Source organism: Cyprinodon variegatus, unplaced genomic scaffold, assembly GCF_000732505.1.
Source record: "Cyprinodon variegatus isolate N-32 unplaced genomic scaffold, C_variegatus-1.0 Scaffold935, whole genome shotgun sequence".
NCBI classification, from domain to species: Eukaryota; Metazoa; Chordata; class Actinopteri; order Cyprinodontiformes; family Cyprinodontidae; genus Cyprinodon; species Cyprinodon variegatus.
The window spans coordinates 161836-178619 of record NW_015151388.1 but is presented as its reverse complement, the minus strand read 5'-3'; the positions used below and the strand labels follow the sequence as shown (position 1 = coordinate 178619).

The 16784-nt window shown below is 38.8% G+C and overlaps 1 protein-coding gene across 1 annotated transcript in view; it reads right to left on the bottom strand.

Moving 5' to 3' along the window:
• tmprss3 (transmembrane protease, serine 3) overlaps positions 1 to 16784 on the bottom strand; it is a 37626-nt gene that overhangs the window by 7919 nt on the left and 12923 nt on the right. Inside the window, exons 6-12 of the mRNA XM_015398444.1 lie at positions 16080 to 16287; positions 15901 to 15947; positions 13922 to 14087; positions 9595 to 9764; positions 3140 to 3235; positions 2833 to 2975; positions 1009 to 1161 (exon numbers count right to left, since the gene is read on the bottom strand). Of these exons, the coding sequence (XP_015253930.1) occupies positions 1009 to 1161; positions 2833 to 2975; positions 3140 to 3235; positions 9595 to 9764; positions 13922 to 14087; positions 15901 to 15947; positions 16080 to 16287 (983 nt within the window). The remainder of the gene's footprint in view (positions 1 to 1008; positions 1162 to 2832; positions 2976 to 3139; positions 3236 to 9594; positions 9765 to 13921; positions 14088 to 15900; positions 15948 to 16079; positions 16288 to 16784) is intronic.

The window sequence follows — 16784 nt, the reverse complement described above, 5'->3', positions numbered from 1 at the left end:
AATACAGAAATGGCGCACAAAACTGAGACTGCGCCTTTTAGTACGGTGCGCCTTATGGTCGTGAAAATACGGTAAATAAATACGACAAATGTCTATCACAATTTTACCACTGTTTTGTGACCATATGTTAGCCTACAGATTTGACAAACTATATCTTTTTTCAAAATAAACTTAAGCAAATGTCTAGTTGCCTTCAATATAAGCATGTTGTTGTTTTGGTTGATGCAGTTAATTTAAGTGTCTATGCTGGTCTCCAATACAGGAGAGGCTCAATGGTGTTAATTAAATCCAAATCTACTCTATTGAACAAACAAATGTTAAAACACATAAAACATTACTACAATGTTTGAAAATAGATGTTATGAAGTGCTGAAATGATAAACTCCAAAAGGCAGGAGTTCAACACAACTGTTCGGACTAAATTACCACTCTTTTCTCTCTCATCGAGTCTCATGAGGAAAACCTCCCCTCTGTCTGATCACTGTCACTCAAATCTTTTTTGCATTGTCTGCCAATCAAAATCAAGCAGCCAGCTTCAAAACCTGCCCCCAGCCTGCCCCTGCATCATAGACACAAAAGGATGTTTGGCATCACTGGAAGTGATTGCTATCCATTATTGGTATACAAACATGGCACTACTTTTCTCGCTGGTGGCCTTTATAAACGGAAGCAGGCCTTAACCAGGATTTCACATAGGCAGTGTATTGCTGCTGCTGTGTGGTGGGGAGATCACAACATCGCAAGATACTCATGAAATCAAGCACATTTTAGTGCACGTTTAATGCAGTTTAATGCCTGCATTTATGAAGTTTAACAATGCACATTGTTTTTGTGACCAAATATTTTACAATATTTACTGGGGAGGCTCAGCCTCCCTAGTATTCAATGAGAAATCACCACTGGTCGACCTAGAATCTGCATGGACTTAATTTTCTGTGATTAGTAGCAGAGACCTCATTTGTCTCTGGTGCTAGACTTGAAACCTAATTTATTTTCTTGTGTACCCACCTCCATCTGCATGCGGATCCAACTGAGTGACTTCGTAATACGAGTGTAAACTCCTGGTTTGTTCCTCTCTGCACAGCCAATCCCCCAGCTAGTTGCTCCAACAAGCTTCCACACAGTAGCGTCTTCACATGCAAGAGGACCCCCACTGTCTCCCTGTAGAAATGCACAAATGAAAACACTAAACAAGACTTACTTGTTTCTTCCACTATAATTCTCATTAATACTAATAAAAATTGCTGTTGTCTCATAGAAAGAATATGTTGCTAAAACATGAGTGTACTTCTCAGTCTAATTGCAATTTTTAACAAAAGCTTAAAGAGAATTTGTGATGAATGACAGTGTCATTTTCTGAAAACCAAATGAGCCAGACAGGAAGACATGGAAGAATAAGGCATTTCATTTCAAAATAAGAGGTGACAGATAGTATATGTATCTACAGGGAATTGCTGCACAGCACACTTTGTAATGGACAGAACGGACATGGAACGTAGTCAGCGTGAAGCAGGGTTAATTGATTTGGTGTAAAGAAAGATGTTATTTAAGTGTGCTCCTATGCATTGGAGGAGCAGACTGAGCAGGCGTGTTTATGCAGTTTGAAGGTTCTCATGTGGAACTGAACGAATTGAACGAATTTAGAGCTGACAGGTCAAAATCAGTTTGATAGTTTAGACAAAATCAAGTGAGTATCTCGGATCAATGTAATCCCTCTTATTGAGCTCTCTTGTCAGTGGTGTATGACTTTAGGGAGATGATGAGGACATATGACATATAAATGCATGACATATAAATAATCTTTTTAACTTCATCTTTTGCATAATTTCCTTCTAGACTTTAGGCAGACAGGCCATCTCAGGACACAGGGGTTTGACCATGATAATGGATGTGGAACCTTTGATGGTCCTAAAAACAATATGTGGTAGTGGGGCATATACTGTACAAAGGAGGGTTAGGGTTAGGGTTAACAAAACTTGTGATTCAATTTGAAAGAGCCAAAATCATTGGAAAAAGAGGCTGGCGAACAACAGTGTTACATTCTTAGCATTTGGGATAGGATTTAATATACATTAATATATTCTTCTGTTTTTTTTACTCTTTTATTTTCCAGTCATGTTTGAAATACGGTAAACTAAACCAGAATATATGGATAACAAATATTGCATAAATATAATTTTTTCAAAAAAAGTACAAAATCCAGAAAACAACAGACTCCCTCTGTCAAAGTGACTTGCTGTTCCTGGTGGTCTTTAATCACTGCATTTAGGATGGCAAATACTGTGGTCTTTGGAAGTATACTACTTCATTCTGTTTGTAACATGATGATGTATCTTGCAGAACCAGTCTGTAATCTGTTCCATCTAATTTCCCTTCTTAGCCACACATCAGATTAATACAGTCCTTAAAGTGTTCTACAAGTAGTTGGAAAATGTTAAATTTAATGTTTAGATATCTGCCTTTGCTTGCTACTTTTTGCTATTGGATGCTGATGGAAATTATTAGTTAACTCAAATTGAAGTGTTTCAAACAAACCAATAACGCAAAATCCTTGAAGTTTTTTTTTATATCATTAAGCTGTTTTTTATTAAGAAGAAAAAAACAGCCAGCTGGTTTAGCAGCAAACCAGCGGGCATAATTTTGATTGCAGTCATCTAAGGGGGAAAAAATGCACTACAGCATTCTTCACACACATGACAACACTTGTAAGTAGCTTCAAAAGAAATAACCAAATAGTGCTAAATATAAAGTACATAAGAAAAGTAAACATATTGGTTGTGAGCCTTGTGTGAGACTAGTGTTGTCCTTGCTATAAATGGAAGCAAACATTACCTGACAGGAGTCAATTCTTCCTTCCAAGTACCCTGCACAAATCATCCAAGATGAGATAAGGCCCTTGTAAACTTCTGGCTGGTTGCAGGTCTTGGTAGAGATAAGCGGTATCCTGGCTGCGCGTAGAACAATACTGGACTCTCCTAGGAGCACCAGTTAAAGAATAAAATGCAAATCTTTATACATAATTTGTCTTACAATTTTAATGCAGGATTGTATAAGGATGGCTCCATAACTGATTTTTGAGGGCTTTTAATTTCTGGTTTGTTTTGTAATTGCAGATGTAATATTATTAACACTGACTCACCATCTTCCTCTGTGGCTCCCCAGCCAGAGATCCAGCACATTGTGCCCTCAGTAAATTCCTCTCCATAGTTAGGCAAGCAAATGGGTTCCACAAGGCCTATAGAAAAAAAGGTTTAGATCTAAAATAATGTATGTTGTGCTTTTGTGTTAGGGTTAAATACACACCAGCATATTATTTCATTTAAATTTAATCTTTATATACTGCGCCAATTCACAGCAAATGTCTCCTTGTTATTGAATTTGAGGCATTGCAGTGTGTTTCAGGGTAAGGAGGAGCACATTTAAAGTTTCCAGATGTTGTCCTGTCTCTCGTTCTATGGATTGAGTCAGTGTGACATAGCAGCTACACTGATCCAAAAGCAATGCACAGAGGCACAAGTATAAACTAAGAACAAATTGTATGTACATGGACCCTGCTACTGAAAATTCTTCAGTTTATTCATATAGCGCAAATTCACAAGAAATTAGAATTAACAGGAAGAAACCTCGAAAAGAAAGTGTCAAAGTTTTTTGTCAAAAGCCAGTTGTATAATAAAAATATTGGTAATATCAGTTTTAATGCTATATCCCCAGGAGGACTGTGAATTAAGTTGTTCATGTCATCTTGAACTTAGTAGAGAAGAATTTCGCATGTCATTCACTTTTAACATTCTGATTTTTTTTTAAAGTAGAATAGATAAGATCTTAATACGCCTTCTTTTGTATTAAAATTAAAACATTGATTTGGACCTTTTTAGAGTTTCATTTATTCTCCCTTTTACTAGTTTTTTCTTTAGGTTCAAGCTCAGAATTATACCATGGAGCCAACTATTTATGAAAAAACTTAAAACTTAAAACCTTAAAAAAGGAGGCAAAACTGTCTAGTGTAACATGCAGTAAGAAAGAACCTTTAACAAGAACATAAGTATGAGAACAGTTAAGAAAAATGGTTAGTGTCTTTTGCTTTGTATTTTTTTACAGTATTGTTTTATAAGATCTACTCTAACAAAAAACTATTTTAGCAATAAAAAACGTGTTGAATTTAGCTTGACTTTTATTGAAAAAATGGTAAGATAATAGAGGGTTATTAATAATGTTATTTCCTCAAAATCAATGTTATATAGATAATGTGATACATCTCTAAATATAATACATGTGTTGTCAATATACATATAAACAATTAGATAAAAAATTTGTAAACATAAGAGAGAGAGATTTCCATAGATAAGCTGTACACAGTGTTTGGTGAAGAGAATCCATGGTTTGCATTATTAGTCAGTGCATATTATCTTTTCAGTAGAGGTCAGTAGATGTGAGGACACTGGGAGACCAGAAAGTGTGAACAAAAACTCTCCTATTGATGCAATGGCCTGCTGCACCTGTTCTGTTCTTTCTGAAGTCAAGAGTAATACCTGTTTTTTTGTTTGGTTGTTTTTCTTTTGATCTTCAGAGCTAGTTTACTTTTGCTCACCATGCTTCCCACTTTATAACCTCATGCAATAAAAAAGTCAAACCTAAGTGGTGTCGTCAGAAAACGAGCCAAACTGCAATCATTGGTCTAGAGACGTACAAGGGAGGGGTGAGGGAGGTCAAGCATGGCCAGTATAGTAATAAACATGTCTCAGATGAAAAACAACAATACCTGCTCTTTAATTTCAATGATTTTCCTGGTGATATCATTGCAGATTTTCTGAACAGGGGCATCTTCAGAGTAGACAAGTCTTGGATTCAAGGCTGTTGTGTGCAGATATGAAGCACAGGAAGTTCTCAAATTTGACTTCATATTTGGTGCTGTCCTCTACTCATGGTGTCATAGATTTTAGTAGCATCTTGTGCAGTGGAATGATCATTGACACTAATGGGGATGTTTCTGTGCTTATAAGGGTTGTGATATTCTTAAGAGATTTGAGAATCTTAATAAGATTCTCTGACAGGTTTTCTTCACCATTAGTCAAAGCAGAAATATCCTTTAGACGATTCTACACATCCTTCTCCATCAGATCAGAGTAGACCGCAGGCTGCTATTCCAAATCAACTCAGACAGATCATATAGACAGATATCATGTATTATTTTATTAGCATCCCCTGTTTGGATTTTAGGGCTTGGCTGGCTGTTTGGCTGCTATTTAAGAATATTACCACCTTCCTAATATTCTCCAGCAGTCATGAAATCTGATTTGTTGAAACTGCATTCCTAGCTGTCAGATTAGCTGTATGTGCAAATCTGCATATTTTTTAACCAAGTCAAGTTGTGGTATTTACTTAGAGTTAGACTAACTTTATTGTAATTTTGTATACACAGTGTATACAAAAGAAAATTATGTTGCATACAGCTTACAACAGTGAAATGGACATTACCATTATAAATTGCAGCAGTGATCAGAATGTAAACAGTGTGGAAGAAAAATGGAACCAGTTTAAAAATAATGGTGCAAAAGGGCATTAATATGGAAAGCTAAATGCACTAGAAACATTGAGTTGTGTTCTATTTAAAAGTATTATAATATTATTATAATATTATAATATTTGAGCCATGTTGGTAGTCAAAAACAAATGTTGCAACTGTGATGCAGAGTGAAGTTTATAGTTCAACAGTGAGGCAGTGGGGAAAAAGTTGTTGCAGAACCTGCTGGCCCTGCAGCTAACTCTGCAAAGCCACCACACTTCTCATGTTCTTCCAGTCTGAGGCGCTGGAGCCTCCATACCACAGTGTGACAGCTGGTCAGAACGCTCTCTATGGTGCTTCTGTAAAAGGTCGTGAAGATCGGTGTGGGGCAGTTGGGCTCTCCTCATCCTCCGCAGGAAGTACAAGCGCTTCTGTGCCCTCTTGATCAGTAAGGTGGTGTACACAGACCAGGGGAGGTTGTCTGTGATGTGCACACCCAGGAATTTGGTACTGCTGACCACCTACAGAGCAGAGCTGTTGATGAGCAGTGGAGTGTGGTTAGGCCGGTTCTTCCTGAAGTCGCAATGTTCTCCTTTGTCTTTCCCACGTTCAGGATTAGGCTGTTGTCTCTACACCAGCCCACCAGCTGCTCCACCTCCTCTCTGTCGTCTTTGATGAGGCAACCATCTTTGTGTTTTTTGCAAATTTCACTATCTGATTGGTGTTGAACCTGGGGTTGCAGATGTTTGTCATCAGAATTAACAGCAGGGGGCTCAGGACGCAGCCCTGAGGAGAGCCTGTGCTTAGGGTGATGACAACAGAGGTGATCTGTCTGACCTGGATGGTGAGGAAGTCTAGCAGCCAGTTTCAAAAGGGTGTGCTGACGCCCAGATGTTACAGTTTTCCTTTCAGTTTCTGTGGGATGATGGTGTTGAAAGCTGAAGACCAGGAACAGCATCCGCGCAAAGGTGTTCTTCCCCTGTAGGTGTGAAAGGCTCAGGTGAAGAGAATGCTCACTGAGAAAATGGCATCCTCATTGGAGTGGTTACGTATGTTTGGTATGCAACCTGGAATTGGTCGAATGTTGGGGAAAGTCTGGATATGATGTGTTCTATTACCAGTCTTTTGAAGACCTTCATCATGATGGGAGTCAGTGCAACAGACTGGTAGTCATTTAATTAGGTGACTTAAGGCTTCTTTTGGCCCGGAATTATAAAAGTAAGACATAAAGCATGCTAGCATTATGGCTTGGTCCAGCAAGGTGTTGAAAATGTTAGTCAGGACAACAGCCATCTGACCTGCACACTCTTTGAAAATCCGCCCAGGTATGTCATCGGGGCCTGGGGCCTTCCGCGGGTTGATCTCCTCAAAATCTTCCACATGTCAGCTGTGTCAAGGCAGAGTGCCTCCTCTCCCTGATGGGGAATAGCTTTCACTGCTGGGATGCTGTTTAGTGCCTCACATCTCCCAAAGAAGTTGCTTAGTCCATTTAGGAAGTCAGGGGGGTGTGTTGTTGTCTGTAATTTCCCATATGCTTTGCCACATGCTCCTGGTTTAGCTGGCGTCGTGGAAAAGAACCTGAATTTTCTGGTTGTGACTCCACTAACCTGATGGCACGGTTCAAGTCAGATCTCACTGTCCTCAGTGCATCTTTCTCACCAGACTTGAAGGCTAAGTTCCATGCTTTTAGAATTTGTCATCCATCATGTAGTAACAGGGATTTTGCTGCTGTACCTCTGCAACTTCCATTATGTCAGTGATTCTGGGTGCTTCAGAGAGATGCACTAGTATGGCTCTAATAGAAGTGATGTGTCTATTAAACTATATTGTAGTAGAAAGACCTCGATAACCACCAATCCAAAGTACGGTAAGAGTAACATGGACTGTGGAACACAGGGACCACATTTCATCATTCTGCTTCATTCTATCTCTGTTCTCATTCTGCAGTATGTCTTAGTACAACCTCTAACTTTATACTCTTATTTTCTCATCATAGTAGCTTCAGCTGGTTTGTTCCTGTTTGGCTGTGACACCATCCTGAATTGAAATATCAGCTGTGCCACTGCCATCAACATCCCTGTTTATAGATGTTGGAGCCTGACATGTTTTCGGTGTGGTCCTCTTTCTCTTACTGTGACTAACTATAGGTGCTCTCTTTAATTCTCTGAACTGGGAGCTGGCTCACAGCTCCTCCACCTGGCTGCATCTTCCCTGTGGAGCTAGCTAAAAGCTTTTGTATCTCTGCTTATTTTTGTATATCTGCTTCTATCTCCTGGAACCCCAGTCAGCCTTTCCCCAGTTGGCCTAAATCTGCTGCAGGCTTCTCCCTGTTAAAAGGGAGTTTTCCTCTCCTCTGTCGCTACAAGCATGCTTAATTTAAGGGATGGCAGAGATTCAATGAGTCGATGCAATCAGCTGGTTTTCCTTAGTAAACTTTGAACCAATTTGACTGTATGATCTGGTTGAATTGTCTCTACAAAGGGCCTTGAGATGACGTGTGTTGTGAATTTGCGCTATATAAATAAACTCAATTGAAATTGAATTGCAGGCACGTAGGTTCCCTGATGATACATCATGGCCTCGGAGGTTTGTGATGCTTTCCATGGCCCACTACACCAGTGGGCCATGCAAAGCATTATGTACTGGCACTATTTGGAACTGACATGTTTAACTGCTTGAGTCACCAGAGTTGAACTGTAGGTTATACAGTGTTAAGTTTCACAGATTCATGAGGAATCTCCACTTTTCTGATCTAAATACACCGATCTAAATCCTTTCCAATCACCGGACAGTAAAATGTGCACATAGTGAGCAAAAGTTCTAGGTGTTGGAGGACACAGATAGGATGACACTCTGTATTAGATTTAAGGTAATGTTTTAACATTTAGTGTTCCTTTTGCAAAGTTATGTCAAGCTCATCAAGACTAATCACAAGTTTCTCAGACCATTTATTGTTTGTTACGTGCTAGGATATGCAGTGTGTATGGAAACTATTCATACCCCTTTAAATTTTTCACTCTTTGTTTCATTGCAGCCATTTGCTAAAATCAAAAAAGTTAATTTACTTTCTCATTAATGTATACTAAGCAGCCCATCTTGACAGAAAAAAACTAAATTTTATAAATCTTAGCAATTTTTTTCAAAGAAGAAAATCTGAAATATCAAATGGTCATAAGTATTCAGAGCCTTTGCTCAGTATTGAGTAGAAGCACCCTTTTGAGATAGTACAGTCTTCTTGGGAATGATGAAACAAGTTTACACTCAGCCCCTGTCAAGACGAGGTGCTGAGTGTACATTAATGAAAATAAAATGAACTTTATTGATTTTAGCAACTGGCTGCAATGAAACAAAAAGTGAAAAATTTAAAGTCGTCTGAATACTATCTGGGGGCTGCTTAGTGGCACAGTGGGTAGCACTGCTGCCTTGCAGCAAGAAGGTTCTGGGTTCTATTCCCGGCCCAGGGTCTTTCTGCATGGAGTTTGCATGTTCTCCCTGAGCATGCATGGGTTCTCTCTGGGTACTCCGGCTTCCTCCCACAGTCCAAAACATGTCTGTTAGGTTAATTGGCTTCTCTAGGTTGTCCTTAGGTGTTAGTGTGTGCGTGAATGGTTGTTTGTCCTGTTTGTCTCTGTGTTGCCCTGCCATGGACTGGCGACCTGTCCAGGGTGGACCCCGCCTCTCGCCCATTGACTGCTGGAGATAGGCACCAGCACCCCTTGCGACCCCACTCGGGACAAGCGTGGCAGATAATGGATGGATGGATGAATACTTTCTGTACCCACTGTAATATGTTATCCAAACAAGTATGATATAAGCTGTACACATTAGCTGTTTCAGAACATCATGAAGAGGAATTAAATTTATGCTGCGAAGCCAGAATTTGATTTTTGTATAATGCTCTGTCCTCTCAAACACCCAGTCAATTGTTTCACTGGGCTAGGTTAAGCTAGAGGTTTCTTGCTACTGAAAAGATTTAATAAAAAAAAAAAAAGGGGGGGGGGGGGGGGGTAATTTCCATTGTTGCTTTATACATGCTCACTATGAGCAAGTAAGGCAACAAAGTTAACACTTAGTGCAACCATCAGTATTACCGTTAAAAACAAGAGGCTCCTCTAGTCTCATCAATGCAATGTCATAGTCCAGTCCTTTGGGTTGGTACTGAGCATGATACACAATTCTCTTTACAGTCAAAGAATGGGCCCCATGGATCAGCTGCTCTGTCAGCCCCACATGAACCGTCCACAGCGAGGAGTCCTCAAATCTGACACCAGACAACAAGAAAAGACATTAAATATTTGTTTTCCTTTTTTTTTCAAGTTGTATTTTTAATAAACCTTTATGTATTGTTTGCTTGTTAACTCTTGCCTGTTTATCTGATTATTTAATGTTTGTTCAAATGCTTCAAATGCCACCTTGCAATGAAAAAGAGACTAATCTTGAAAAAAGTTTAGCTTCATCTTCAGACAATACCTGGAGGAATGGGCACAGTTATCTTTGCTTTGATTTAAAACACAGCTGGTTTAAAACCTGTTATTAAACAATGAAAACTGAATCAATTAGCAATTGATAAAAGCATTTTGAAGAAAAATTAAAAAAGCCCTGACAAAATAACAACATTAGACATGCATGCCAGTATTTAATTATATGCTTTATATTACAAGCCTGCATAATAGGTGATATTTTGCAAGCACAAAGAATGACTTCTTTTAATAAAGTCCAACAGAACTTTCATTTAAAATAGCTAGCATCCTCTCTCTTAGGAGAATTATTTAAAATGTATGGAACAAACTATTTCTTTAGTATAAATATAATGTATACACAGGGTGAAATACGCATTGAACACTCAACAATTTTTCTCAGTAAATATATTTCTAGAGGTGCTATTGACATGACATTTCCACCAGATGTCGTAACAATCCATGCAATGCACACATACAAAAAAAATCAGAGCATAGATGTCCAGCAATTGAGTTTCTAAAATAGTTTGTATGATTTTGAAATACCCATACCTGTAATTTGGGCTTTACTACCCAATATTTTGACCAAGCTCATGACTGGTCCAGATCTCATATATTTAGGCATGTTTAGGTATTGAGCTGCAGTACTCTTAGCTCCCTGGCAAACAATGTCAAGTTACTATGGACTAGTTTTATTTGAGGATATGGCTCTTCAAGGGCTTTTTGGTTTGTGTTTTTTTCCTCTTTTGTTCTTTAGAACCACAGCAGTTCAGATTAGTCAAGATCCTCTCAGAATCTAATTCTAGGCATGCATTCACAAAGATTCACAGGGTACTTTCTACTTTATATCTATGTATTTATGCTGTATAAAGGTGTTGTATTAGGATAGATGACTAGAAACAAAAGAAAAAAAGCAGAGAAAACAGAAAGCCTAGCTTAGAGAGGATTGTTCAAAGTGGTTAAATAAAGGAGTGTTGAAGGGAATTAGAGATCAACCGATACATCAGCTTCTTCTTTTGGCCAGTATTAGCATTCTTTCTTATATCAGTATCAGCTAACACATGCATGCATTCGCTGATTCATTAGTGCAATTAGCAGGTGTTGTTGGGATCTGGAGATCTGCCACCTGTCTCCAGCAGAGAGCGCTGTGGGTCTCCTGGGCTGGAGCCCTCAGCACACCTGAGGATCATCAGCCCATCAGGAGACCTCCTACATAAGCAGCAGTCAGACCTTCCTTCAACGCCGCAGTGTTGACCAAGTTTGGTTAGCGAACCTGAGCTTCTGTTAATTTTAGAGAATCTTAGTTGGCTCTAGAGAGAAACTAGATTCTAACCTGCCTCTGTCTTCTTTGCTCAGAGAAAACCCGACTGAAGTCTGAAGCTCTGGATGAGCTTTGCCTGGAAACCTGCCTGCCTGCCCAAGGGAGCCAAACCTGAAGATATCAGTCTGGATTCCTCCAACAGCTCTCAAGGAAGAGCTAGGAAACCAAGTCAAGGTCAGAAACTCACAAGTCAGAAGCTAGACGCTGCTGCTGCTGAGCTCCCTGCTGAATCTACAGTCTCTGGACCCAACCGGTTCCCCCCTCTCAAAGGATCTGTCAGAACCTCTTCAAGATATCAGTGATGGTCAGAAACTCACAAGTCAGAAGCTAGATGCTGCTGCTGCTGAGCTGCCTGCTGAATCTACAGTCTCTGGACTAGGGCTGCAACAACGAATCGATAAAATCGATAAAAATCGACTTTTAAAAGCGTTGGCAACGAATTTCATCATCGATTAGTTGTGTCGCGTGATTAATGCGTCATCCGCCGCGCCGTCATCACTGCCTCTTGACTGAAAGAGGAAGGAAAAAAAAATAAGGCAGAGCGAGCCAGCGCCATAGGTGCAGTGTTGCCAACTCAGCGACTTTTCAGACCCCTCCAGCGACTATTTTTCAAAAAAGCGACTAGCGACAAATCTGGCGACTTTTTTCGGTATCACTGGCGGCTTTTGGAGACTCTTACGTGAAAGCATGTATCGTTCCTACTCTGCCGTGGGGCGCCTCTCCCACCCCAACCACGTTTTCTCGCAGGAGTCCCTCTCAGCGCTGCAGTCAGCGTCCAGACTGCAAATGAAGCGCGCATGCACCGGGATTGACGGCGCAAATTGATCACAATAATTAAAATAGCCTGCGCTTTGTAAAGCGAAAAAAGTGATAACATGCAACTTTTTTCAAAAGAAATTAACATGGCACGGAACCACCATGTTTGTTTGGTTTTAAAGTGGGGAAACGTTACGTTAGTTTCTCAGGTAGCTCATCTGATGCTTTCCTTACCGTGTTAGTAGGTTACAGACAGGGATAAGGTTGGCTACTTATTTTACTTTTAATTTCATTTGAATTAGCTTAAGCAGCGTTTACATTTACTTTATAAATAAATTAACTTGCAAATTATGAGGGCAAGGCTTTTAAAGTTTAAATCTTCTGGCAAAGATAAAGTAAAAAAGATCCTGCAATTTATGGAAGTAAAGCAGAATAAAATCCAGCAAGATCAGTAATATGTCAATTAATTATATGCCACATTCCCATGTAAATATCTGTCTTTGGAGGATGTGTTTTTTAGCACCCCTAGTTCTCTCATTTTTATTCCAAATACAATTTATAATTTGAATCACAGGGCTATTTTTATCTCTATGGTTCAGTGTTTTCTCAAGTAGCAACTTTAACTGCTATACTTTCCTGTCTTAAAAGGCAGAACTCTTCTAGTCTAAAAGAACTCATTTGTTGAAATGGGGGGACCTATTGTTTGAACCCCTTAGGGACTTTTAAAAACAAAAATGTCTTTTTTTGCGCTTTATGAAACAAAGTATCCTATATTTTGTGGATGTACAGCTACATTTCTCTCATGTAAGTTTGCGTAGTTTTAACACAAACATTTATTTTTCATATTGCACCAGTACAGTTAATGAGCAACCTGTACTTGTGTGCTTGTTTGTTCTGTCTAAAATGTCTATTTTGGAATAAAGAGGTTAATATAAAAAATATTTTTTGTCCGATTCATCGATTTTTAAAATAATCGTTAGTTGCAGCCCTACTCTGGACCCAACCGGTTCCCCCCCTCTCAAAGGACCTGTCAGAACCTCTTCAAGGTACATTCTGAATTAACACACTCGACAAGCAATCTTAACTGCCTGGCTAATCAAACTATCCATCTCTGCAGATATCAGTGATTCCAGTCCCCGATCTGTACCAGAACCAGTTCATTATTATTCTGTGTGTTTCTCAATAAACTCTGTTAAACTTTTACTCAGCTTCCTCTGGTGTTCTGCATTTGGGTTAAGTCTCTTAAGCCAATCATGACAGGTGTGCTTTTTGTACAAGGTATGCACTGCTGCTACCACGTTTTGCTATCCATTGTTAATGTTTTCTTGGATATGTTACTAGGGCTTGTGTAAAACATTTTTTTAATAGATTTTTTATTATTAGATTTTTTCCCCCTGTAAAATGGGAAGAGAAAGCTTCAAGAACTGGCCTAACAAAATATCTGCCAGTGAGATGGACGCTCACAAACTAACCTCTAGATTACAGTTATTCAAATTCAACTCTATGGATACTGGCATTATCATGTACGATACAGAAATACCTTACATTTTTTTTTACATCTTCCATCTATGTATTGCACATACCCTAGATATTTTATAAAGACAATCTTGTGCAACTCTTTTCCAATTCAACAGTCCATTGACTATGTCTAAATTACACTGCCCTACTTTTTTTGTACATTTGACATTTTTTATTCATGGTTAATTCATAGTTTTCTACAAATTATTTATCCTCAATAAAACTAAGTTACTACAAGCGGGGTTTTACCTATACAACTGGTAAAATTTCCCTTATTGGGATGCTAAAATTAGTCTTATGTCAAATTTAGTAGCTATATGATTTTTAAAATTATTTATGTTCTTGTTTAACATTTTTGTGACTTACCCATACACACAGTGGGCTGCAGTGAGGATCCACCTTGATGCTATGATGGAGCCTCCACATAGGTGCTCACTCCTGAAGTGGAGGCTGACCTGCCAGGGAAACTGACCTGGTTTGGAGGTATTACCCCCAACAATACGCGTGTTGTACTTAGGCGTAGAACCACACGCTGAGAACAGATACAGAATCTTATTGTAAGTCAGAAAGTTCAGATACAACACAAAAAGTCTTTCCTCATGACACTTTACAAAAAAAGTTCAAACAAACCACTGGACTTTCTTTCCAAGTTTAAAAACGTTACGGTTCCCATCCAGGAAGCTTTCTCAAAATGTCTGGAGTAGCATGAAGCTCCAGGCTTTATAGAGTAGCCCAACTAAAGCCTTGTTATGGCTTAGAAAACATACACATTTAACCAAAACAGGTCCACCTCTTGCAATGAGTAGTCATTAAAGTCATTGTTGGCCTGCAAATTAAACCAAAACTTTCCCAGGCCTCTGTAATACGGAGTTGTTAGGGTCGTTATTGGCCTTGCTCGCAGTCGCAATGTTTTGACCACGTGCATGGTGATGAGGATTGGGGTGATAGTGGGAAGGAATCAACTCTAAAGCTGCGTTGCAGGTTTTTGAGAGCTGACACCTGAGTCCTCACCCTCTGTTTAAGGTTGCTTTTTCTTTCTTAACATAAATGGCTTTCTTCACAACCCCTTCAAAGCACCTGTCTTCTTTTTCTAAAATGTTAACATTCTGGTCCTCAAACGCGTGTTCTTTGTCCTTAAGATGAAGTTGGACAGCAGAGTCTTGTCTGGAGGAGGTCTCTCCTGTGTTGAGCCATACATCGGTGGAAAGGTTGTTTGGGTTCTCCAATATAAAGATCAGACCATTCTTCCCTGCAATGAACTGCATACACCTCTCCGCTAAGCTTAGGTTTCTGGGTTTTAACCTGAGAATCCACCAGCTAAGGGTCTAAGGGTCTTGTTTGGTTGGAAATGTACTAGGAGTTTGAAAAGGGGTATAAAAGAAGCCATTCACATACAGAGAAAAAACAACCTTAAACAGAGGGGGAACACTCGAAAACCTATAAACCTAATGACTCCCCATTATAGAGGCGTGGGCCAGTTTCGGTTTAATTTTTAAAATGACTGCGAAGGCCAAGAAGGGCAAGTTAACAGGTTAAAAACTGAAGGCTAGTTGGCAAGACTTTGAGTTGTAAAAGGGAGACATTATGGAAAATTACCAAGGCCTCAGGTCTAGAAACAAAGGAATAAAAGTTTTAGATCTTGGGCTGGGTGTAGGACTATAGAGCCATATGCACCAGTTTTTTTGCAGTGTGGTGTTAAGGGTCTTGCTCAGGGGGACCAAGCGGCAGTCTGTGGGTATGGGGGATCAGGATTTAAAGCCCTATGCCCTATGCCCTAACCACTAGGCCGCCACTCTCTTAGTTTGTAAATGGACAACTTCAACTCACTGCCCCTACTGCACTGAGTAACTCTCAAGTTTTCAAATCGTACCCAAAATACGGTAAAAACTTTATCGTTAAACCTTTAAACAAGACTATAAAATCTTAAAAATAAATCACGATAGATTAAAACATCTATTGCTGCCAATACTCTGACATCTAAAACTGAGTCTGTGCCTCTCCATTTATTTTAAATAATTTCCTAAATTTTTGTTCATTCTTTCTTTAAAAATCCAGAAGATTTAATTTATTTGTTGTGGATATGTATCTCAGTCTGTATTTTTAAGTCTGACCTTCTGTGAATAAGCAAAAAAATCATAATAAATGTAAACTTGTGCACACAATTCTGGTTTTCATAAAATCCTAAAGCTGTACAAAAACACGACTAAAAGCCTAAATTAAATGTAAAATAAAAAAAAAATTTAAAAAAATGTATATTGTTTAACATTGTATAACATTTTCCTCTTAAAGTTGTTAACACATGGTGTCAGGAACTAAATCAATCCAGTTTTAATTGGTTTTCTCACCTATACATTTCAGGGTGATCACCATCCCTGAGGAGCACTGCTGCTTTCTGCTAGGACAAAGATGTGGTAAAATTATATTCAAGCATGTGATGACAAGTGCAGATATAGGGTCATCTTCACTGCTTTGAAAACTTTTCAGGTCACAAAGAATTGTAAGGGATTATCCTACAGTTGCTTACGTAAAGGTTGTAGCGTTCTGGAGTTTAATGACCTCTGTCTGGCTATAGTTAAAGGAAATCAGGTTCGACTGAAGGTCCTGCTCAATGGAGGTCACTGGGAGAAAAGAGGACTCTATATGACTGGAGAAAGAAAAAAAAGAAAAAAAGAAAATGCATTTGCATTCAATGATATTTAACATCCTTTTTTCATGTAAGGTGAGTTTGCTTCCTAAGGTTTTTGGGTGGTAATAAACCTTAATATAAAATCTAAATAGACATTAACTGTATTTAGCCTGTAAGAATAATTATCATATTCATAATGCATAATGCTTAAAACAATATCTGAATTACAGATATTGTTATATGATGATTGGATTTAAAATGCCTTGATACACTTTTTTTAATTGGTGTAACAAACTTTTTTTTTTATTAATCCACCCAATCCAGTTGGTTCACCCAGGTGTGGGATTTCTAAATCTAATGACATTTTTATTTTGGATAAAATTTGTCAAACAAAGAACCATCACATAACATAGTACTCCCAGTATGCAACAAATTAATCTTATCTTTATTTACTTCTGGTGTGAAGGACGAGGAACACATCTCAAAAGTACTTTAACAATTGAAGTGTCGGAAGGAAGGAAGGAAGGAAGGAAGGAAGGAAGGAAGGAAGGAAGGAAGGAAGGAAGGAAGGAAGGAAAATAAGTACAAATAGGGAGGGACACG